Raw genomic sequence first — 26,054 nt, 5'->3', positions numbered from 1 at the left:
CAGACATCAAAAACTCATCCCACGGATGACAAAATGTATTGAACTGAATGGTGATTATGTGGAAAAATAATGTAATCCCTATGCTACAATCCATGTAAGTTGTATTAAAATAGATTCATTCTTTGTATTTAAAAAAATCTTGTATACTTACTATCCAGATAACCCTCATACAATATTATGCAACTAACCGTGTAACAAAATGCACTTCCGCAACCCCATTGGAAACAAATGTGATTGTTCAGCAGTGGAACTCTCTGCCCTGGAGTGTGGTGGGGTTCCCTTCCAGAATGCACAATGGCTTCTGGAAGGGAACTCCGGTATAAGCAAGACAATTGCACACAATCGCTAAGCCATCAACAGGTCAGGATGTCTTAAATACTCTTGACCCCTGCACCTAAAATGTCATCACTTATAGGGTACAGCCATATTTTGGTCTAGGTGCGTCTTAAAAACAACGTACAAATACCTGTTCCCACTGGTTGTGCCCACGCACCTGCCCGCCAGCCTCTGAATCAATGGACAAATTATAAACCGCATCAATCCGACTTAATGCAAAGCTGTAATCCCCTTTAAGTACAGATCAAAATCTGTGTTGTGAGTTATGTTCATCCTGTCATCTGATAAGGAGCAGGAGGGAGCCTTGAAGAAACGAGAGCAACAGGACTCTGGGACAACACAGTTAAGTGGCACTGGCCACTATTTTTTTAAATCTATCACATCAGAAGCAAGTTGAGGGTCCAGTTAAAATGCATTTAAAAACACAAAGTTTTAAAAACTTGGCATTATGCTAAATCACTTTTAACCAGAAGATGGCCACTTGGTATTGCTATAAGAAGGTCCTCCATTGTGCATGTGGCAGGGCTCAGGCTGCATTGTAGTAAGTGGTCTGTGGTTTGCTTTTCTCTGCACTCGCATGTCGTGGACTCCACTTTGTGGCCCCATTTCTTAAGGCTGGCTCTACATCTCGTGGTGCCAGAGCGTAGTCTGTTCAGCGCTGTCCAAGTCGCCCGGTTTTCTGTATGCCCAGGAGGGAGTCTCTCATCTGGTCTTAGCCACTGATTAAGGTGCTGGGATTGAGCCTGCCACTTTTGGACTCTTGCTTGCTGAGGTGTTCCTGCGAGTATCTCTGTAGATCTTAGGAGGCTGGGAGTCACTCTGGACCATGCTCTGACTTACAAGAGGCACTGCCTGAATATCAAGCAAAAAGTGGGTGCTAGAAACAATATTTATTTATTTATTTATTTAAGACATTTATATGCCGCCCTTCTCACCCCGAAGGGGACTCAGAGCGGCTTACAAGGTATATATACATACAATATATTATTAACATAGTACAATATCAGTTTTAAATATTGCTATATTGCACTATATCAATTATACTGTAATATTATTAGTAATATTACATGTAATATAAATATATAATTATAATATCATATTATTATTAGTAGTATTATATTGCATTACATTACAATATTATAAATATTATATGTATATACAATATATTATATTATAACTTTTATATATATATATTATATTATATTATATTATATTATATTATATTATATTATAATATCATACGAAAGCTGATTGGCACAACCTGGGGATCACAACCAGACACAGTGAAGACATCTGCCCTTGTGCTTTGCTACTCTGCTGCTGAGTACGCATTCCCAGTGTGGAACACATCTCACCACGCTAAAACAGTAGATGTGGCTCTTAATGAGACATGCCACATTATCACGGGGTGTCTGCGCCCTACACCACTGGAGAAATTACACTGCTTAGCCGGTATTGCACCACCTGACATCCGCCGGGAAGTAGCAGCCAATAGTGAAAGGACCAAGGCATTGACAGCTCCAGCTCATCCCCTGTTTGGGTATCAGCCAGCATGTCAACGACTTAAATCAAGCCTCCTAAGATCTACAGAGACACTCACTGGAACACCCCAGCAAGCGAGAGTCCAAAAGTGGCAGGCTCAAACCCAGAACCTCAATCAATGGCTGATACCAAATGAGAGACTCCCCCCAGGGCACACAGAAAACTGGGGGACTTGGAAGGCACTGAACAGACTGCACTCTGGCACCACGAGATGCAGAGCCAACCTTAAGAAATGGAACTACAAAGTGGAATCCACGACATGCAAGTGTGGAGAAGAGCAAACTACAGACCACCTGTTGCAATGCACCCTGAGCCCTGCTACATGCACAATGGAGGACCTTCTTATAGTAACACCAGAGGCACTCCAAGTGGCCAGTTACTGGTCAAAGGACATTTAATCAACTACCAAGCTTGCAAACTTTGTGTTTCTTTCCATCTTAGATAGATTAGGAATCAGCTGGTTTTCCCTGTAATAGGCAATAAGGGCACCTAGAGCTTGGGAGAGCTTCTGTTCAACCACTTCAAAGCTCCCTGCTTGAGTGATGATGGTGCGATCGTCAACATAGATGAAACTCTCTGTTCCTTCTGGCAGTGGCTGATCATTTGTGTAGATGTTAAACATGGATGGAGCAAGCAGGCCCCCCTGTTCTTCTGTTTCCGCCATCTGCTTCTCTGGCCCTGGAACTCAACAAAAAAGCTCCTGTTTTGTAGCATATTTCCTGTCAAGTGGGTGAGGTGGTTGTCCTTTGTGATATTGTAAGTTTTTCTCAGGAGAAGGAGATGATTTACAGTGTCATATGCTGCTGACAAGTCTATGAAGACAGCTTCTGCATTCTGCTGCCTTTCAAAACCATCTTCCATGTGCTGAGTCAAGTTCAACATTTGTGATGTGCAGCTTTTCCTTTTCCTGAAAAGAATCAATGCTTATGCTCCTTACGATGAGTTCCACAGTGCATCCATCCTGAGAGAAAGGATTATCGGAGATGGAGCCCAAAACATCTGGAGAACTTCATATTTGGGATGGTCATGAAAGTGGTTGAATAGAGGAACTCTCTGTCCAGGAGTCCAGTGAAGACTCCTTCCTTGGAGGTTTTGAAACCAAGGCTGGATGGCCATCTGTCAGGAGTGCTTTGATTGTGCTTTTCCTACATGGAAGAAGAAGGTTGGACTGGATGGCCCATGGAGGGTCTTTTCCAACTCTATTAGTCAATGATAGTGGATGCCAGCGTGGCATGTGAGAGAAGGAATGGGACTTCATGCCAAACTAGAACTTTTCAAAGGGACTCAATGCACAAAACGTTGTGTGAAGCATAGAGACAATGAAGAAAGGTATTTTCCTATCCCACCAGCGACTGTCTTCTAAGTTGTATGGTGCCACAATTCAATTCCCAAGAGCATCCAAACCCTGTATGGGGGTTGAATGAAAAGTAATCCCTCCACCTTCATAACTCCTCAACAGATGGCAATACTGGTATGCGGCAGGTACTGGCTTGTTCAGTAGACTCTCCTCTACAGTTCCATTTTGGTGGGAAGCCTTAGCATTGAATGGTTGTGTTTTTAAAGTGAGAAGTATGAACCCTAGCAGAAGGTCGGTCAATGCGACTTAAGCAACATGCAGTCATTGAATTCTTGACAGTAGAAGGTCTCCCAAAGGAGATCCTCAGAGAATGCAAGCTGTTTATGGTGATTGTGTTGATGTGAATACAGTGCATAATTGACAGAGTAAGTTTAAAGATGTTGAGGTGGGAACATCTGACTTGCGTGACAAACAAAGAGTTGGACGTCCTGTGACAGCAACCACCGAGTTTCACAAGCATTACTCAGAAATTTCAAGCATAATCGGCATTTCACACGAACATGTGGGTCACATTATTGCTTTGCTTGGCTATCGGAAGATCTGTGCACAATGGGTACCCAGGATGAGAGAACTGTGAGACGTTGGTTGCGGAAAGAGAGTGTCGACTTCTTCCGTGACAGCTTCAGAAAACATTTTCATCATTGGCAGAAATGTATCCAATTGTCTGGTGATTATGGGGAAAGGGAATAGTGGTATTGCTTTGCTTGGCTAGGCTATTGGAAGATCTGTGCACGATGGGTACCCAGGATGAGAGAACTGTGAGGCGCTGGTTGCAGAAACAGAGTGTTGACTTCTTCTGCGGCGGCTTCAGAAAACTTGTTCATCGTTGACAGAAATGTATCCAATTGTCTGGTGATTTTGCGAAAAAGTGACTAGTGGTAGTTAAAGAGCACATTCTAGGGATTATTTCTGTGTTTGATTTATTAAAATATTCCTATCCAAACCCAAGTAACGAAGGTGGAGGCATTACTTTTCATTCCACCCTCGTATATATCTATCCCCTACCTTCTCCCAACTGACAATTCATTTCTTTTATAGGTGGGAAGCGCAATGCCGTTTCCCCCGATTTTTCACACCATAAACACGCTGCCTTTCCCCCGCTGGAAGGGGTTTTATTTGTTTTGAGGTCAAGCTTCCCAAATGAGTGAGCAAAAAGCTGGGCGCGTGATCACGCCGCTGTGAAATGCGCATTTGCATTTTCAATCTAGTAATTCACACTTGCAAACAATGAAATTACCTCTGACGGTCGCAAAAGAAAGTGGTTGCTATCATTACCTTCCCCTCCTTCATGCCTATGTGGGCTTGGCATGGCAAGAATTATGCATACATAGGAAACAAAGGAGGGGAAGGAAGAAAATCTGAATTTTGGACACTGCATCTGTCATATGCATGGAAATATACCGTAGATGTACCATAAATCTATGGATATCGATGCATCGTGTTGTCATTAGCACTTTCTTGCCTCATAGGCTCAAAATATGCCAAAGTCGTGGTTTGGAACTCCTTTGTGTTGCAGCTATTGGACATAGTCACCCAGTCTAAATGAAACAGGAACTATAGTAAATGGAAGATTTCTTAGTCTGTCACCTTGATTAGCATTGAATAGCCTTGCAGCTTCAAAGACTGGTTGCTTCCTGCCTGGGGGAATCCTTTGTTAGTTGGCCCTGATTGTTTCCTGTTTGCAATCCCTCTGTTTGAGTGTTGTTCTCTTTATTCACTGTCCTGATTTTAGAGTTTTTTTAATACTAGAAGTCAGATTTTGTTCATTTTCATTGTTTCTTCCTTTTTGTTGAAATTGTCCACGTGCTTTTTGTGGACTTCTCTGTGTAGCCTGACATGGTGGTTGTGAGAGTGGTCCAGTATTTCGGTGCTCTCCAATAATATGCTGTGTCCAGGTTGGTTACATAAAACTCTAATTTAATATAAGACTATGTCCAACGCTGATTAAACCATTTTTCTAACTTTCTTCAATGTAAATGTGCTTACATATCTTTCCAATAATAATAGAGTAAAATAATGTAATAATAAAAATAGAGTAAAATAATAAAAGTAATATAACAATAAAAATAATAAAATAATAAAAGTAATAAAAACAATAGAGTAAAATAATCAATAGAGTAAAATTCTGGGTACCCAGGATGAGAGAACTGTGAGATGCTGGTTGCGGAAACAGAGTGTCGACTTCTTCTGTGACGGCTTCAGAAAACTTGTTCATTGTATTGTCGAAGGCTTTCATGGCCGGGATCACTGGGTTGTTGTAGGTTTTTCCGGGCTATATGGCCATGTTCTGGAGGCAATTTTTCTCCTGACGTTTCGCCTGCATCTATGGCAAGCATCCTCAGAGGTAGTGAGAATGCTACGTTCAGCAAAGGACAAGAGGGATCCTCTCACCTCTGCAGGAGTCTACCGTATACCATGCAGCTGTGGACAAGTCTACATAGGGACCACCAAACGCAGCATTGCCCAGACACGCATCAAGGAACATGAAAGGCACTGCAGACTACTCCGGCCGGGGAGATCGGCCATGGTGGAGCAACCTGGACACAGCATATTGTTTGGGAGTGCAGAAGTGCTGGACCACTCTCGCAACTGCCATGTCAGACTGCACAGAGAGGCCGTTGGGATCCACGGGCATGTGGGCGGTTTCGGCAGAGGGGAGGAGACCATGGAGATGAGCAAGGTCTGGCTACCAGTATTAAAAAACTCAAAAATTACAACAGCAAAACAACAGAGAGTAAACAATCAGGCACATCAATTCACTCTCAACAAGAGATCCCCCCAGGCACTTCCAAGCCATTGAATGCAAATCAAGGTGATCAGCTGAAACATTACCCTGGTCATTCCACAGATATATAAACCCATTTTTCCTACTTCCAACAGACCTCACTACCTCTGAGGATGCTTGCCATAGATGCAGGCGAAACGTCAGGAGAAAAATTGCCTCCAGAACATGGCCATATAGCCCGGAAAAACCTACAACAACCCAACTTGTTCATTGTTGGCAGAAATGTATCCAATTGCCTGGTGATTATGTGGGAAAGTGAATAGTGGTAGTTCAGTGGTTCTCAACCTGTGGGTCCCCAGGTGTTTTGGCCTACAACTCCCAGAAATCCCAACCAGATTACCAGATGATTCCCGTACCTTGGGAAGTCTGACTTGGCCACGGTAGTCCACGCTCTGGTTACATCCCGTTTAGACTACTGCAACGCTCTCTACGTGGGGTTGCCTTTGAAGACAGCTCGGAAGCTTCAACTAGTCCAACGCTCGGCAGCCATGATTTTAACAGGAGCGGAGCAAAGGGAGCATACAACCCCCCTGTTGCGCCAACTCCACTGGCTACCGATCTGCTACCGGGCTGAATTCAAAGTGCTGGCGTTGGCCTTTAAAGCCCTAAACGGTTCCGGCCCAAGCTACCTATCTGACCGCATCTCTGCCTATGAACCCACCAGGAGTTTGAGATCTTCCGGGGAGACCCTGCTCTCGATCCCGCCTGCTTCTCAAGCTCGGCTGGCGGGGACGAGAGATAGGGCCTTCTCGGTGGTGGCTCCTCGACTGTGGAACGCCCTTCCTACAGACATTAGACTAGCACCATCTCTAATGGTATTCCGCAAAAAGGTGAAGACCTGGATGTTTGTGCAGGCGTTTGAGTAATTTAGTGCAATCTGGTAATGGAACATAGGAATGGAACAATGGACGACGAACCTGGACTACGCTTGGATGATGAGAAGATTGGGTACGGTTGTTTTTTGTAATAATTGTGCATTGTAATTGCTTATTGGTAATTTATGGATAATGTGTTAAGTCAATTGTTATAAGTTGTATGGAACCACTGCTGTTTCTACTGTTTTTACTGTTTGTGAACCGCTGTGAGTCGCCTTCGGGCTTGAGATACAGCGGTATAGAAGCAAAATAAATAAATAAATAAATAAATAAATAAATAATGTTAGGATTCCTGGGAGTTGGAGGCCAAATCATCTGGGGACCCACAGGTTGAGAACCACTGTGGTAGTTAAAGAGCACCTTCTAAGGATTATTTCTATGTTTGGTTTATTAAAATATTCCCATCCAAACCCCAGTTAAAAAAGGTGGAAGCATTACTTTTAATTCAACCCTCGTAACAACATCAACATCAACAACAACCCATATTTACTTGAGTCCAATGTGCCATTGAATCCAATGCGCACCCCAATGAATCAAGACATACTTGATGCAACTGAAGATGCAAATCCCGGCCCGAATTGGGCAGAAACAGACGAAAAAGCAGAGCAAAATCAAGAAAAAACAAAACAAGCAAGCCACGCACACAGCTGGACGGAGGAGGGCCGGTGACAAATCGCTAACTGATACAAAGAACCTGAGACGGTGACAGGCTGAAGAACAGGTCAATATCAAGCTGTCACAAAGCCCTCTGAGAAGCATAATTAACCGCTCACTAACCTGGCATCATCATTCATTGTGCAGTGGTCAATGGGAGCCATGAAGCTCACGAGTTTGCTGTGGACGTGATACCTGGAAGAAGAAGTAGAAGAAGAAAAAATAAGACACACGCAGGGAGGGTGGATTGAGGGACTATTTACAGAGAGGAAAGAGCCAACACTGCTGCCAGAGGAGACGTCGGAGCGAGATGTTTAGATCTTGGGGTTGAATTGGACCCGGGTCAACAAGTTGAACATGAGCCAACAGTGTGATGCAGCAGCTAAAAAAGCCAATGAGATTTTGGGCTGCATCCAAAAAACTACACAGAGAAAGATCAAGTTAAAGACCACATGGTCAAATGGGCACAAAGCGTTGGACACAATACTGAAATGAGTACGTGGGAACGTATGTGGAAAAGGGGGATCCAATATACCTTAACCTATGGCCTCCAAGAGAACGTCTATAAGGTAATGTAACCACGAGAGTAAAATAATAAATGTAATCAAATAATAATAATGAATGTAGTAACAATAATAAATAGAGCAAAATAATAAATGTAATAATAACAATAAAATAATAAATGTAATAATAATAGAGTAAAATAATTAATATAATAGTAACAATAATAAATAGAGGAAAACAATAAATGTAATAATAACAATAATAGAGTAAAATAATAAATTTAATAATAACAATAATATGTATTATCGAAGGCTTTCATGGCTGAAATCACTGGGTTGTTGTAGGTTTTTCGGGCTATATGGCCATGTTCTAGGAGCATTCTCTCCTGACATTTTGCCTGCATCTATGGCAAGCATCCTCAGAGCTCAATTCAAGGTGCTGGTTTTGACCTACAAAACCCTGTACGGTTCCGGTCCAGTGTATCTGTCCGAACGTATCTCCCTCTACGTCCCACCCCGGAATTTGAGATCATCTGGGGGGGGCCTGCTCTCGACCCCACCGCTATCCCAAGTGAGGCTGGTGGGGATGAGGAGCAGGGCCTTCTCAGTGTTGGCCCCTCACCTGTGGAACTCACTCCCGGGGGAAATTAGGGCATCAACATCCCTCCTCTCCTTCAGGAGGAAGGTAAAGACGTGGTTGTGGGACCAGGCCTTCGGGCAATCTACTAACTAGATAAGGACAACCAGACGAATAGGACTGACAGGACTGACAATTGTGGAATTGGAATTTGAACTATGAGATAGCGAACGCTGACCGGCAACAAGGAGTAATTGGTTTGTATGGATTTTTATTGGTCTTATTGGTTTTATCGGTTTATAGATGTAATGTAGAATTGTGGTTTGATTGCTAATTTGTGCTATTTTGTTTTATTACTGTTGTGTGATACAGGCATTGAATTGTGCCTTGTTTTTGTAAGCCGCCCTGAGTCCCCTGCGGGGTGAGAAGGGCGGAGTAGAAGTAAACCAAACAAATAAATAAATAAATAGATGCAGGCGAAACGTCAGGAGAGAATGCTTCTAGAACATGGCCATATAGCCTGAAAAACCTATAACAATAATAGAGTAAAATAATAAACAGAATAATAATAAATAGAATAATAGCATAAAATAATAAATAAAGAAAAAGTAAAATAATAAATATAACAATAATAAACAGAGGAAAATAATGAATGCCATAATAACAAATAGAGCAAAATAATAAATTAAATAACAATAAATAGAATAATAGCATAATAATAAAGAGTAAAATAATAAATATAACAATAAACAGAAAAATAATGAATGTCATAATAACAAATAGAACAAATTAATGAATGTAATAAAAATAATAATAGAGTAAAATAATGTAATAATAATAGTAAAATATTAAATGTAATAATAATAATAACAACAACAGAGTAAAATAATAAATAACCTTGACTTGAGTATAAGCCAAGGAGGGCTTTTTCAGCCTAAAAAAGGGGCTGAAAAGCTCAGCTTACACTCGAGTCTATACGGTATGTCAGCCAAGGCAGGCACAGATACCCTTTTCCCTTCCTTCTTAACGGTAAAAAAACACCACAATAAATTAAACAGGCAATTTGCTGCACTTTAATGAAACCCCGAGCCCAACGCCAGAGGCACTTTTTATCCCGGCAGGCTTTTAAAACAGAAAGTTTTTAAAGAACGGGCTGAGGCTGATGTGCTGCTTTTTTTTCGATGGAAGGGCTTTAATTGCTTCCTATCTTTCAAGAGCATTTTATCTTTCTAACTGTAGCTTTGCAGAAGTTAATAGTGTCAATGGTTTCCTCCACTTTAAGGTTCGCTTTGCGGAGGGATGTCTTTTGAGCTCTTTCAGTCCATGTTAGTTAACTTTAGATCGACTTAGCTGTGTCTATTCTTAAGTGGGGCAGGAGGAAACCCCACCAAGGTTTGGGTCAAGGTGGTGGGGTTCTTGACAGGCCTCTGCGGCTGAATCATGAAGACCTCCCCGACTGTGACAGGAAGGAATATTGATAGTCAATAATTACAGGCTTTTAGGCCCAACAAAGCAGCTCCCCCCTCTTTTCATACATTATATTATGACATCTATCTTAAAAATGGCTCTGACCCGGCCCGATTCCGCTGACTTTCCATTGAGTGCCACCTCGGCTCAAGATTTATCAGTGCGTTCGCAATGTATTTTATTTTGCTGTATTATATTTTTGGGCTTGGCCTCATGTAAGCTGCTCCGAGTCCCATTTGGGGAGATGGTGGCGGAGTATAAATAAATATTATTATTATTCAGTTCTTGTGGGTTTTTTCGGCTATATGGCCATGTTCTAGAGGCATTTCTCCGGACGTTTCGCCTGCATCTATGGCCTCACCTCTGAGGATGCCTGCCATAGATGCAGGCGAAACGTCAGGAGAAATGCCTCTAGAACATGGCCCTATAGCCCGAAAAAACCCACAAGAACTGAGTGATTCCGGCCATGAAAGCCTTCGACAATACATTATTATTATTATTATTATTATTATTATTATTATTATTATTTGTAACACAACAAGATGAGTCCACAGCAGACAAGATCACTCTGCTGGCTGTTGTATTGGATCACACATCGGACACTTCCATTATTATTATTATTATTATTATTATTATTATTATTATTATTATTATTAGAAACAACAAAATGAGTCCACAGCAGACAAGATCACTCTGCTGACTGTTGAATTGGATCACATGTCGGACACTTCCATTATTATTATTATTATTATTATTATTATTATTATTATTTGTAACACAACAAGGTGAGTCCACAGCAGACAAGATCACTCTGCTGACTGTTGTATTGGATCACACGTCAGACACTTCCATATTATTATTATTATTATATTATTATTATTATTATTATTATTATTAGAAACACAACAAAATGACTCCACAGCAGACACTCTGCTGGCTGTTGTATTGGATCACACGTCGGACACTTCCATTATTATTATTATTATTATTATTATTATTATTATTAGAAACACAACAAAATGGGTCCACAGCAGACACTCTACTGGCTGTTGAATTGGATCACACATCGGACACTTCCATCATCACCATCATCATCATCATCATCATCTGAAACACAACAAAATGAGTCTACAACAGACACTCTGCTGGCTGTTGTATTGGATCACACATCGGACACTTCCATCATCATCATCATCATCATCTGAAACACAACAAAATGAGTCCACAGCAGACACTCTGGACCAAACTTGGCACACAGACACACAGATCTGGACCAAACTTGGCACACAGACCCAACCTGGCCAACTGTGAATACTAGCAGGGTTTGGGGGTGATTGCTCTGGGAGTTGTAGTTCACCCTTATTCAGAGAGCACTCCCAACCAACGACAGATCTGGACCAAACTTGGCACAGAGACCCAACCTGGCCAACTGTGAATACTAGCTGGGTTTGGGGGTGATTGCTCTGGGAGTTGTAGTTCACCCTTATCCAGAGAGCACTGAACCCAGCCAATGACGGATCTGGACCAAACCCGCCACACAGATCCAACATGGCCAACTGTGAATACTGGCTGGGTTTGGGGATGATTGCCCTGGGAATCTGGGAGTTGTAGTTCGCCCTTATCCAGAGAGCACTGAACCCAGCCAACGACGGATCTGGACCAAACTCGGCACACAGACTCAACATGGCCAACTGTGAATACTGGCTGGGTTTGGGGGTGATTGCCCTGGGAATCTAGGAGTTGTAGTTCACCCTTATTCAGAGAGCACTCCCAACCCACAACAGATCTGGATCAAACTCAGCACACAGATCCAACCTGGCTAACTGTGCATAGTGGCAGGGATTGGGAGTGATTGCCCTGGGAATCCGGGAATTGTAGTTCACCCTTATCCAGAGAGTATTCCCAGCCAATGACAGATCTGGACCAAACTCGCCACACAGATCCAACATGGTTGACTGTGAATACTGGATGGGTTTGGGGGTTTGCCCTGAGAATCTGGGAGTCATAGTTCACCCATATCCAGAGAGCATTGAACCCAGCCAACGATGGATCTGGACTAAATTTGGCACACAGACCCAACATGGCCAACTGTGAATACTGGCTGGGTTTGGGGGTGACCGCCCTGGGAGTCTGAGAGCTGTAGTTCATCCTTATGCAGAGAACACTGAACCCAGCCGATGACGGATCTAGACCAAACCTGGCACACAGAACCAACATGGCTAACTTCGAATAATGGCAGGCTTTTGGAAGGAATGACTCACGATTCGGGGAACTGTAGATCACCCACATCCTTATGTGTTTTTAAATGGGAACATTCATACAAAAAACAAAAGGAAAGACTGGCTTTTTTCTAATTAATATCAGTTTGTTAATACAGTGTTCCCTCATTTATCGTGGATGTTACGTCCCAGGACTATGCGCGAAAAGTGAAAATCCACAAAGCAGGGACACTCTATATGTATATCGCGTTTCGAGGGTGAGGCAGAAACAAAGAGAGATTTAAAGGCACCTCACACCTTTTTTTGCTTGCTAGCTATCTCTGCTTTGCTTTGCAATCTCTCTTGATTGGCTGCCTCTCTCAGGAGGCGGGATTAGAACGTTGCTCTGGGCAACGGCAACCATTCATAAACTGGGAGGCAAAAACCCGCGAAACAGCGAGTCCGCGAAAAACGAACCGCAAAGTAGCGAGGGAACATTACCAAACTGATATTACCTAACTTCGAAAAACATACCATGCCTTTTTCTAATAACCTGGGCATCGCTGGATACCCACGCTAGTTGTTAATAAAGGACAGCATAGTAAATAGAAGCAGATGCTAAAAGCATATGGGGCAGGTTTCCAAATGAGAAGCAAGGTGACGCTGCTCCACTCACCGGATTTTCCTCCCTTTGCTGGCCTTGGTATCCACCTTCTTCCGGATTTTGCTCCGCAGTTTCTGGATGGCCAACCATTGCCTGGGAAATGGGAGAGACGGAAAAAGCAGAATTAAACAGAAAGAATGGTTGCTCCTTCATTGACCATAAGTTCTTTAAAGAAAAATAAATGTATTGCAGGCTTTTGTATTTTCATAGAATCCTATAGTTGGAAGAGACCTGGTGGGTCATCCAATCCAACCCCATTCTGCCAAAAACCAGGAAAATCCCATTCTAAGCCCCTCCCTCCCCCCCGACAGATGGCCACCCAACCTGTTTCAAAGCTTCCAAAGGAGGAGCCTCCACCACACTCCGGGGCAGAGAGTTCCACTGCTGAACAGCTCTCTCGCACAGTCAGGAAGTTCTTCCTCATGTTCAAGTGGAATCTCCTTTTTCCCCTGTAGCTTGAAGCCATGTCTCAATTGTGTCGTAGTCTCCAGGGCAGCAGTATTATTATTAGGTTCGCTATTACCAACTATTACATAGTATTATCATTATTATTAGGTTCGCTATTACCAACTATTACATAGTATTATTATTATTATTAGGTTTGCTATTATCAACTATTACATAGTATTATTATTATTATTAGGTTTGCTATTACCAACTATTACATAGTATTATTATTAGGTTTGCTATTACCAACTATTATATAGTATTATTATTATTATTAGGTTTGCTATTACCAACTATAGTCGTGTTATTATTAATAAGTTTGCTATTACCAACTATTACGTATTATTATTATTATTATTATTATTATTATTAGGTTCGCTGTTACCAACTATTACGTATTCTTATTATTATTATTATTATTAGGTTCATTATTACCAACTATTACATAGTATTATTATTATTAGTTTCGCTATTATCAACTATTATGTAGTAGTAGTATTATTAGGTTCGCTATTACCAACTATTATGTATTATTATTATTATTATTATTAGGTTCGCTATTACCAACTATTACATATTTTTATTATTATTATTATTATTATTAGAAACACAACAAGATGAGTCCACAGCAGACACTCCGCTGGCTGTTGTAGTGGATCACAAGACGGACACTTCCCAATTGTCTAGAACTGTGTGATGTATCGGCGAATAATGCGTGCAGATCCCAGTAAGGTGGCCTTCTGCAGCTGGCAGATGGTAATTCTGTCAGCGCCGATTGTGTTTAAGTGCAGGCCAAGGTCTTTAGGCACTGCACCCAGTGTGCCGATCACCACTGGGACCACCTTGACTGGTTTGTGCCAAAGTCTTTGCAGTTTGCTCACACATGTACTACGTACACCTGGAGTCTGAGAAACAGCCCTCTCCTTGACTGTTCTTTGATAGTCTTTGGAGGCTCCTCTTCCCAATGGCCAGTCAACAGCCAATCTAGCAGATTGCAAACCCTCGCCAAGAGGACTGCCTTTCCTCTTTGTCCTTTCTCCTTCCCGTCTGCTTTTCCTTTCCTGCTGTGCCATTTGTAGGAATGTGAGCTGGAGGCCACAGACTGGCTTTGTAAATTGCTCAGGGAGCCTTACAAGGTGTACGGAAGATTTAAATGCTCAAAATAAATACATAACACAGCCAACGTTAAAGCTCATTTCAAGCTCATTCCCTGCGTGCCTAGAGTAGGATGTAATGCGGGAGGGGGAGGTAAACACAGATACATATACATACCACATTTCTAAATCCGGTTTAATGAACATTTAAGAACAGCCACCGGCTATAATTTGGAAGCACATTTGAAAAACAACAAGCGCATAGAGGGAGGGCGAAAGGGAGGCAATAATAAACAAACAAACACACAAAACCAAATGAAAATGGGGGCGTACAGTGTGAAAAGAGCGGCATTTGCTGCCGGAAAAGCCATTTGCCGCAATATGAAAAGCTAAGGCGCGTTGGCAAAACCGTTTCCAGCCTCGTTAAAATATTGCCTGGGTTTGCGGAAGGAGCCAAGTTTATTTGGTGCTCGGTCTGGGATGTTGCGGACGCTCCGCTGCAATTTCGCAGGATGCAGCCCCCTCCGCCCCGCAAAATAAAATAATATTTTTTGGAAAAAAAAATCCAAAATAACACCCTGCACTTAAGTAGTGATTACACTGCACATTTATCTGACTTTACAATAAAATAGATTACAGTAATTAAGATTATATTAAGATTGTGGTAATTGGATTTTGAGATTTCCCCCACCGCTTCGACGAGTAAATCAGGTAACGGCAGTGCCAGTTTCGAGCTTAAAAATAAAAATGTTTGTAACTAGCCGCAGAGTGTGTTTTTCCTCGCCTCCTCCCGTTCCCTGCAAAACTGAGCACATGAAGAGCTGCGGTCCGGAGTCATTTCCTCCGATTCCTCTAGGCAGCAAGTACGAGAAATCCATCCACATAGCTATCAACCTTATGAATCTCAAAAAATACGACTAATTATACTGCTCCTATCAAGATAGTAGGGCCGTGGTGGAGCTGCGGGTTAAACTGCTAAGCCACAGAACTTTTTAATCGGAAGGTCAGCAGTTCAAATCCACGGACGGGGTGAGCTCCCATTGTTAGCCCCAGCTTCTGCCAATCTAGCAGTTCGAAAATATGTAAATGTGAGTAGATCAATAAGTACCGCTTCTGCGGGAAGGTAACGGCGCTCCATGCGGTCATGTTAGCCACATGACCTTGGAGGCGTCTATGGACAACGCCGACTCTTCAGCTTAGCAACTGGAGATGAGCGCCAGAGTCCCAGAGTCGGTGTATAGCAGAAGTATGCAGCTATAGCTACAGTAGAGAGCTATTTCTGACCTGTGACTCTGGGACCCACTTAGACTGATTTAAAAAAAAATGCTACCAGGCCTTTGAAGACGGCCCGGAAGCTCCAACTAGTCCAACGCTTGGCAGCCATGATACTAACAGGAGCGGAGCGCAGGGAGCATACAACTCCCTTGCTGCACCAGCTCCACTGGCTGCCGATTTGCTACCGGGCTCAATTCAAAGTGCTGGCGGTGGCCTATATAGCCCTAAACGGTTCTGGCCCAAGCTACCTATCCGAACGTATCTCTGCCTATGAACCGACCAGGACTCTAAGATCTTCTGGGGAGGCCCTGCTCTTGATCCCGCCTGCATCGCAAGCACGGCTGGCGGGAACGAGGGACAGGGCCTTCTCTGTGGTGGCCCCTCGGCTGTGGAACGCCCTTCCCATGGACATTAGATCAGCCCCTTCGTTAATCGTGTTTCGAAGAAAACTAAAAACCTGGCTGTTTGAACAGGCGTTCAGATAAATAGTGCAATTGAACGATGAATATAGGAACGGATCTATGGATGACGAATTGGATCACGATTTTAGTTACGAGATGCTAATGTGTTGTTATTGATGTGTCATTATTTGTATACTAGGCTGTTAATGGTTTTAAATATTGTATGTTGTACGATTGACTTTTTTGCTCTTGTTGTGAACTGTGTTGAGTCGCCTACGGGCTGAGAAACTGCGGTATACAAGCAAAGTAAATAAAAAATAAAATATTATTATTATTATTATTATTAGCCGTCCCCTGCCACGCGTTGATGTGGCCCACTCTGGTGGTCATGGGGATACTGTGTGGGAGGTTTGGCCCAATTCTATTGTTGGTGGGGTTCAGAATGCTCTGTGATTGTAGGTGAACTACAAATCCCAGCAACTACAACTCCCAAATGTCAAGATTCTATTTTCCCCAAACTCCACCAGTGTTCACATTTGGGCATATTGAGTATTCGTGTAGAGTTTGGTCCAGATCCATCATTGAGGCCACAGTGATCTCTGGATGTAGGTGAACTACAACTCCAAAACGAAAGGACACTGCCCACCAAACCCTTACAGTATTTTCATTGGTCATGGGAGAACTGTGTGCCAAGTTTGGTTCAATTCCATCATTGGTGCAGTTCAGAATGCTTTTTGATTGTAGGTGAACTATAAATCCCAGGAACTACAACTCCCAAATGACAAAATCAATTTTTGAGTGAAGGACATACATTGGGTTGTTAGGTATCTTGTGTCCAAATTTGGTGTCAATTCGTCCAGTGGTTTTTGAGTTCTGTTAATCCCACAAACCAACATTACATTTTTATTTATATAGATTACTAGCCACCCTCTGCCACACGTTGCATTTATATACTGCTTTTCTCACCCCTGGGGGGACTCAAATCCTTGTTTTTAAATGCTTGTGTGTTACTGTTTATATGTGAGTTGTATTAGTTATATTGTTTTTTGTTGTATTGATGTGTTGTCGGGCTTGGCCTCATGTAAGCCGCTCCGAGTCCCCTTGGGGAGATAGTGGCGGGGTATAAATAAAGCTTTTTAAAAATTATTATTATTATTATTATTATTATTATTATTATTATAGCGGTTTACACATAGATGGCAAAATACAATGCCTTGCATTGGGCACCTGACATGATGCCAATACATAACAGTTACAATAAAAACCACAATTAACATAAATCATAAGTTAAACAATATATCAACAGCATTAAAACAATAAAACAGTCTCGCTAGTCGTATTGCCATTCCAGTCTATGTCTCTCTAAAACTCTACATACATCAATTGTCTGAAGGCCTGGTCCCCAAACCATTTTTTCTCCAGCATAACTGCCTCAGTTTCCCTTATATCCTCAGCCTCTCAGATTCTCTCTCCCCCGACAGCCTCACATCTCATACACAAGTTGCAAATGAATGAAATATTAGAGAGGTGTGAGGATGGAGAGAGGTGGGAAGATTTGCAAGAAGGCAGGAGGCAGATTTGCACCGAGCATTACATTTGCATTCTCACCATTTCACAGATATTCCAAAATAAACATACAGGAAACAGCAAACAGGCTTGACATGAAACAGGCCAAGTAAAGTGCCATGAGGAAAAAGAGGTAGCCAATAGGCTTGGTTGATCCAAAAAAAATGGATCAACCCTGTTTCATTGGGTGGTCTTTACTTTGAAAGTAGTTGTTTTACTGCAGAAGCGCGGGAAAAGCAAGCAGAGGATATTCCTTCCTTCTCTGGTTTAAACTGGCTTCTCTGGCTTTAAAACTGGCTTCTCTGGCTTGATCCGAGGCTAGAAAATTCCTTCCTTCTCTGGTTTAAACTGGCTTCTCTGGCTTTAAAACTGGCTTCTCTGGCTTGATCCGAGGCTAGAAAATTCCTTCCTTCTCTGGTTTAAACTGGCTTCTCTGGCTTTAAAACTGGCTTCTCTGGCTTGATCTGAGGCCAGGAAATTCCTTCCTTCTCTGGTTTAAACTGGCTTCTCTGGCTTTAAAACTGGCTTCTCTGGCTTGATCCGAGGCTAGAAAATTCCTTCCTTCTCTGGTTTAAAACTGGCTTCTCTGGCTTGAGCTGACGCCAGGGACCAGAAGCGGGGAAAAGCAAGCAGATGAAATTTAAAATGGGCTTCTCTGGCTTGATCTGGGGCCAGGAAATTCCTTCCTTCTTTGGTTTAAAACTGGCTACTCTGGCTTGAGCTGATGCCAGGAAATTCCTTCCTTCTCTTGTTTAAAATTGGTTTTTCTGGCTTGAGCCAAGGTCAGGGACCAGAAGCGGGGAAAAGCAAGCAGAGGAAATTCCTTCCTTCTTTGGTTTAAAACTGGCTACTCTGGCTTTAAAACTGGCTTCTCTGGCTTAAGCCGAGGCCAGGAAATTCCTTCCTTCTCTGGTTTAAAATTGGCTTCTCTGGCTTGAGCCAAGGCCAGGGACCAGAAGCGGGAAAAAGCAAGCAGAGCAAATTCTTTCCTTCTCTGGTTTAAAACTGCCTACTCTGCCTTTAAAACCGGCTTCTCTGGCTTGAGTTGAGGTCAGGAAATTCCTTCCTTCTCTGGTTTAAAACTGGCTTCTCTGGCTTGAGCCGAGGCCAGGGACCAGAAGTGGGGGAAAAAGCAAGCAGAGGAAATTCCTTCCTTCTCTGGTTTAAAACTGGCTACTCTGGCTTGAGCCGAGGCCAGGGACCAGAAGCGGGGAAAAGCAAGCGGAGCAAATTCTTTCCTTATCTGGTTTAAAATTGCCTACTCTGGCTTTAAAACTGGCTTCTCTGGCTTGATCCGAGGCTAGAAAATTCCTTCCTTCTCTGGTTTAAAACTGGCTTCTCTGGCTTGAGCCGAGGCCAGGGACCAGAAGCGGGGAAAAGCGGAATAATTTCCGACTCACTTCGTGAGTCGTAACAAAAATGGCGGAAAAAGCTTCGGAAGGGGAAAGGGACTCCCCGTTTTTAAAAAGAGCTTCAATATTGCTTCAAAAAGGTAATTTTAACGAAATTATTATGAGCAACGAGTTAGCCAAGCGACTCTATCCATGCCTAGTAGTTTATTCGATGCTTTCACATACAAGGCAAGTCAAATAAATAAATACATGAGCACCAGATTATTAAATACAATATAAAATACACAATAAAATCCTATATATCATTAAAATGCCATGCCTAGTGGCCAATGCAAAGAAGGCCCTGCTTTGAATGCCTGGCAAAAGGGCTCCTGGCCAGAATATAGTGGAATAGTCTCCGTTCATAACAAATCGATGCTAAATGCAGTGTCCTTACCTGCCCATCGCCACTTGGTCATTTGGGTCCAATGAGCTGGTTTTACGTTCAATAAGTTCCCGGAGGAGCTACAATGGGAAAAAGAGAGAGACATTTAGCGTAAGGATTCTCAACCTGCTGGCTAGTTTCAGAGGATCTCTCTTAGCTTTTGACTATGAGGATGGGAGTGAGACTCGGCACATTCCTGAGCCTCACTCCCCTCTTTCTCTTCTCCTGGCCTTTAATTTCGACCTTGTGTTAAGACAAGGGTTCTCTGTTATGTCCCAGCCAGCAGAATCCTGGCTTAAGGCCACTTAAGGAACCAGTGTAAAGGAAATAATCAGAAGAGATCGCAAACAATGATTTATGAAACCGGGAAGACGGATGGGCTCGCCTTAATCGGGATTCTCTTAACACCAAGCTAATTCAGAAAGCCTCCCACATTACCTTTTAAAAATTATGATAAATGCTTTGCAGATAAAAGGAGTTAGCTCAAGCAAGGGACAAGAAGATGCATGGGCTTGACAGGGGACTCTATGGCCAAGTTTTGGCAGCTCAACACAACTCTTTGCCCAGCATCTCAACTGAACTGATCATCGCACTTTCCCACATTATCTAGCTTTCACACTTGTACACAGATATTGCAACTGCAATGGATTGGGTGATGTCAAGTTTGACATGGAATGGTATCTGTAGCAAATAAACAGAACAGAAACTAATATAAATGCATTGCAGTATTATTATTATTATTATTATTATTATATATTATTATATTATATTATTATTATTATTATGCATTGCAGTAGTATTATTATTATTACACAAAAACAATGTCACAGCAAATGAAATATATATGCTGGATCACAAAATCACAAGTTGAATAATAATAATAATAATAATAATAATTGACCTAAATAATAATAATAATAATAATAATAATAATAATTGACCTAAATAATAATAATAATAATAATAATTATTATTATTATTATTATTATTATTTAGGGCATTTATATCCCGTCCTATCTCACCTCTGCAGAGGGACTCAGGGCAGGTAACAACTGGCACAGCACAGTGTCCACAATAAGAAAAGCATAGATTTACATATCTATATAAATAAAAATGTAGTTCATTTGTGGGATTAACAGAACTCAAAAACCACTGGATGAATTGACACCAAATTTGGACACAAGACACCTAACAACCCAATGTATATTTCACTCAACCCAATTTTTTTCACTCAAAAAAATTGATTTTGTCATTTGGGAGTTGTAGTTGCTGGGATTTATAGTTCACCTACAATCACAGTGAATTCTGAACCCCACCAACGAGGGAATTGAACCAAACTTGGCACACAGTTCTCCCATGACCAACAGAAAATACTGGAAGGGTTTGGTGAGCAATGTCCTTTGGTTTTGGAGTTGTAGTTCACCTACATCCAGAGATCACTGTGGACTCAAACAATGATGGATGTGGACCAAACTCTACACAAATACTCAATATGCCCAAATGTGAACAGTGGTGGAGTTTGGGGAAAATATAATCTTGACACTTGGGAATTGTAGTTGCTGGGATTTATAGTTCACCTACAATCACAGAGCATTCAGAACCCCAGCAACGATAGAACTGGGCCAAACCTCACACACATAACCCCCATGTGGGCCATAGCAACGCGTGGCAGGGGGCAGCTAGTATATAAATAAAAATGTAATGTTCGTTTGTGGGATTAACATAACTCAAAAACCACTGGACGAATTGACACCAAATTTGGACACAAGACACCTATCAGGCCAACAAGTGACCATCACTCATAAAAACACTGAAAAACACAGTAGAAGAGACTTAAAAAGCCAAAAAACAAAAATCACAGTACAACGCAGGCGCAAAACCACATATATATACGCAAACACATATATACACAAATATATACACAGAAAACACACATACACCGACTGGGCCACAGCAATACGTGGCAGGGGGCAGCTAGTTATATAATAAAAACAATATAAAACAATATAAAAACATTAAACACATTGCCGAATTCAGTCGTCATCCTAAAAGCAATCCATCATAGTCCATTAAAAGCGTAGTTTTGCCAGGAAGTCAGTCTAGTCCGCAAAGGCCTAATCCCAGAGCCAGGATTTCACTTTTTTTTTTCAGAAGGACAGGAGAGATGGAACAGATCTGAATTCCATAGCTGAGGAGCCACCACGGAGAAGGCCTTGTTTCTTGTCCCCACCAAGCGCGATGGCAATGGTGGGGAGACTGAGAGCAGGGCCTCCCCTGATGATCTTAAGGTCCTAGGTGGCTCGTAGCTGGAAATACGTTTGGATAGGTAAACTGGACCAGAATAGTTAAGGGCTTTATAGGCCAAAGACAGCACTTTGAATTGTGCTTGGAATCATACAATCATAAGAGTTGGAAGAGACCTCATGGGCCATCCAGTCCAACCTCCTGCCAAGAAGCAGGAATATTGCATTCAAAGCACTCCTGACAGATGGCCATTCAGCCTCTGTTTAAAAACTTCCAAAGAAGGAGCCTCCACCACACTCCGGGGCAGAGAGTTCCACTGCTGAACAGCTCTCACAGTCAGGAAGTTCTTCCTAATGTTCAACAACATAGGGGACAGTATGGATGCACATTTACAGCCATTCCCCGAGCTACAAACACCCAACTTACAAAGGACTCCCAGTTAAGAATGGACAGTAAATAAAGACGAACACTCAGGAAACGGGAATTCCAGACAGGAAACAATCAGGGCTAGCTAACACCTCCCAACAAAGGACTCCCCCAGGCAGGAAGCAGCCAGGCTTTGAAGCTGCAAGGCCTTTCAATGCTGATCAAGCTGGCCAGTTTCAACATTCACACTTGCCTCAAGTCGGCAAAAGTTCTTTCTCCCACCCTGGGTGTTTGTTTTTTGAGAAACTGCAAGTCGCTTTTGGTGTAAGAGAATTAGCCGTCTAAAAGGACGTTTCCCAGGGGAGGCCAGAACTTTTGATGTTTAACCATCCCTTGTGGGAGGCTTCTCTGATGTCCCCACATGGGGAGCTGGAGCTGACATAAAGACTCAACCTGCTCTCCCTGGATTCGAGCCGCTGACCTGTCCGTCAGCAGTCCTGCCGGCACAAAGGTTTAGCCCATTGTATCAACACCCTATCTATCTATCTATCTATCTATCTATCTGTCTGGAGTTAAACTTAAAAATATACCTTTTCCCACTTACATACAAATTCAACTTGAGAACAAACCTACAGCAACAAACTTGTTTGTGGGTTGTAGGTTTTTCCGGGCTATATGGCCATGTTCTGGAGGCAATTTTTCTCCTGACATTTCGCCTGCATCTATGGCAAGCATCCTCAGAGGTAGTGAGGTCTGTTGGAAGTAGGAAAAATGGGTTTATATATCTGTGGAATGACCAGGGTGAGACAAAGGACTCTTGTCTGCTGGGGCTAGGTGTGAATTTTTCAGCTGATTACAAACTTGTTTGTAACTTGGGGACTGCCGGTGCATCGATAAGTGCGAGAAAGCTTGTGCGCTAATAAATTAGATAAAGGTAAAGGTTTTCCCCTGACATGAAGTCCAGTCGTGTCAGACTCTGGGGTGTGGTGCTCATCCCCATTTCTAAGTCGAAGAGCCGGCATTGTCCGTAGACACCTCCAAAGTCACGTGGCCTGCATGACTGCATGGCGCACCATTAATAAATTTGTAATTTAATAGTGTCACTGAATCACAATAAGATGCCTACCCATTCAGGAATGGTATATCGAATAAATATTATGTCCTTCCTCTTTAAAAAAAACATATTCTCTCTTCAACAACTGAAAAAAGAACTCTCTCTCACACACAAAAAATGCCAGTAATCCCTTCCCCATAGTGTTTGTCCCCTCCCTTGTTTGCATATCCCTGCCATCCCTTGAAGTTGTTATTACGGTGGCAATTACATTCAGATCCGTCCAGAGCGAAAGCCGCTTTGTTCTCGGAGGGGAGAAGAAGGAGGAAGAGCCCGCAACCCAGTAAGCCTCCTTTCCTTCTCTCTTTCTCTCTCTCCCTGGCTCTCTCTGCCCTGTTTATCTGATTGATTCCCCAACATCTTCCTGGCACACAATCTATCAGTTTATCTCTCCCACTTCATCACAGTCACTCCTGGCAGCTAAATACAAGCGCCCAAGCCAGCCCGACGCAGACGGGAGACACGCTGAACCGATGTCGCTCTGTAAACAATTTGCCCTCCGAGGGCTGGAACGGGGCGGCTCAGTTCCCCGTCAATATCCCACTTCCAGAGACCACCGTGATTCCCACCGACGACAGATCTGGACAAAACTTGGCACACAGATCCCCCAAGACCAACAGAAAATACTGGAGAAGTTTGGGGAGGATTGGTCCTAGAATTTTGGACTTATAATTCACCTAATAATAATCTATATAAATAAAAATTTAATGTTCATTTGTGGGATTAACAGAACTTAAAAACCACTGGGCGAATTGACATCAAATTTGGACACAATACACGTATCACGCCAATGAGTGTCCATCAGTCATAAAAACACGAAAAAAACACAGCGGAAGGGACTTAAAAAGTCCAACCCCCCCCCCCAAATATATTACAATGCATGCACAAAACCACACACATATATATACACAAACAAACATATATACACAGATATGTGCATATACACACACAGAACACATACACAGAAAAGGAGGGAGGAAGGAAGGAAGGAAGGAAGGAAGGAAGGAAGGAAGGAAGGAAGGAAGGAAGGGAGGGTAGAGAAGGAAGGAGGGAGAGAAGGAGAGAGAGAAAGAGGGAAAGAAGGAGGGAAGGAAGGGTAGAGAAGGGAGGGAGAAGGAGGGAGAGAAGGATGGAAAGAATGAGGGAATGAGAGAAAGAAAGAAGGGTAGAGAAAGAAGGAAGGAGAGGAGAGAGAGAAAGAGGGAAAGAAGGAGGAAAGGAATGGTAGAGAAGGAAGGGAGGAGAGAAGGAGGGAAAGAAAGAGGGAGAGAAAGAGGGAAGGAGAGAAAGAAAGAAAGATGGGTAGAGAATGAAGGAAGAAGAGGAGAAAGAGAGGGAAAGAAGGAGAGAAGGAAAGAAAGAAAGGTAGAGAAGGAAGGAAAGAGAAAAGGAGGGAAAGAAGAAGGGAAGGAGAGAAAGAAGGAAAGAAAGAAGGGTAGAGAAGGAAGGAGAGAAGGAGGGAGAGAAAGAGGGAAAGAAGGAGAGAAGGAAAGAAAGGTAGAGAAGGAAGGAAGGAGAAAAGGAGGGAAAGAAGGAGGGAAGGAGAGAAAGAAGGAAAGAAAGAAGGGTAGAGAAGGAAGGAGAGGAGGAACAAAAGAGAGAAAGAGGGAGGGAAGGAAGGAAAGAGACAAGGAAGGATGGAATCAAAGAGCAAAGGAAGCGAGAAAAGAAACAGGTAAAGAAGGAAGAAAGAAGGGAAAGAAAAAGAGGGAAGGAAGGAAGGAGAGAAATAAAGATGGAGAGAAAGAGGGAGGGAAGGTTGGCCACAGCAACATGCAGTAGGTACAGCTAGTGTATATAAATAAAAATGTACTGTTCATTTGTGGGATTAACACAACTCAAAAACCACTGGGCAAATTGCTGCCAAATTTGGACACAATGCACCTACTATCCCAAGGAGCGACCATAACTCAAAAAATTGATTTTGTCATTTGGGAGTTGTAGTTGCTGGGATTTATAGTACACCTACAATCAAAGAGCATTCTGAACTCCACCAATGATGGGATTGAACCAAATGTGGCACATAGGACTCCCAAGACCAACAGAAAACACTAGAAGGGTTTGGTGGGCATTGACCTTGAGTTTGGGAGTTGTAGTTCACCGACATCCAGAGAGCACTGCAGACTCAAAACAATGATGGATCTGGACCAAACTTGGCACAAATATTCCATATGCCCAAATATGAATACAGATGGAGCTTGGGGGAAGTAGACCTTGACGTTTGGGAGTTGTAGTTACTGTGATTTATACTTCACCTACAATCAAAGAGCATTCTGGACCTCACCAACGACAGAATTGGGGCAAACATCCCACACAGAACCCCCATGACCAACAGAAAATACTTAAGGCCATCCAGTCCAATTCCCTTCACCAGGGCAAGAAAACGTAATCAAAGCCCTCCTGACAAAGAGTCATCCAGCCATCGATATAGATAGATATATATGATTCACACACACACAGATATAGTATCATAGATTTGAAAGGGACCCCAAAAAGAAGGACAATGATATGATGCATGTTCCAGATTAGGCAAACCAGACAATCTCCACATCAACACTGACAAAGGAACAGCAAGAAGTAGTTTGCCCACAAGCATAAAGAAATTACATATATTAGAAGCCAACACTTTCTCATTACTTTATTTTCCAGATCAACAGATTGGGCCACAGCAACGCCTGGCAGGGGACGGCTAGTAATCTATATAAATAAAGATGTAATGTTCGTTTGTGGGATTAACATAGCTCAAAGACCACTAGACGAATTGACACCAAATTTGGACACAATATCTCTATCAGTCCAACGAGTGTCCATCACTC

General features: G+C 42.5%; 1 protein-coding gene across 1 annotated transcript in view; it reads right to left on the bottom strand.

Annotated features, from left to right (window-relative positions):
- The window catches only part of AATF (apoptosis antagonizing transcription factor), a 108,861-nt gene that overhangs the window by 18,530 nt on the left and 64,277 nt on the right, over positions 1 to 26,054 (bottom strand). Inside the window, exons 9-11 of the mRNA XM_060757024.2 lie at positions 19,530 to 19,597; positions 12,971 to 13,051; positions 7,673 to 7,744 (exon numbers count right to left, since the gene is read on the bottom strand). Of these exons, the coding sequence (XP_060613007.2) occupies positions 7,673 to 7,744; positions 12,971 to 13,051; positions 19,530 to 19,597 (221 nt within the window). The remainder of the gene's footprint in view (positions 1 to 7,672; positions 7,745 to 12,970; positions 13,052 to 19,529; positions 19,598 to 26,054) is intronic.

Source organism: Anolis sagrei, chromosome 11 (genome assembly GCF_037176765.1).
Source record: "Anolis sagrei isolate rAnoSag1 chromosome 11, rAnoSag1.mat, whole genome shotgun sequence".
Lineage (NCBI taxonomy): Eukaryota > Metazoa > Chordata > Lepidosauria > Squamata > Dactyloidae > Anolis > Anolis sagrei.
The sequence above is the reverse complement of the archived record's forward strand: the minus strand, read 5'-3'. Positions and strand labels throughout refer to the sequence as shown.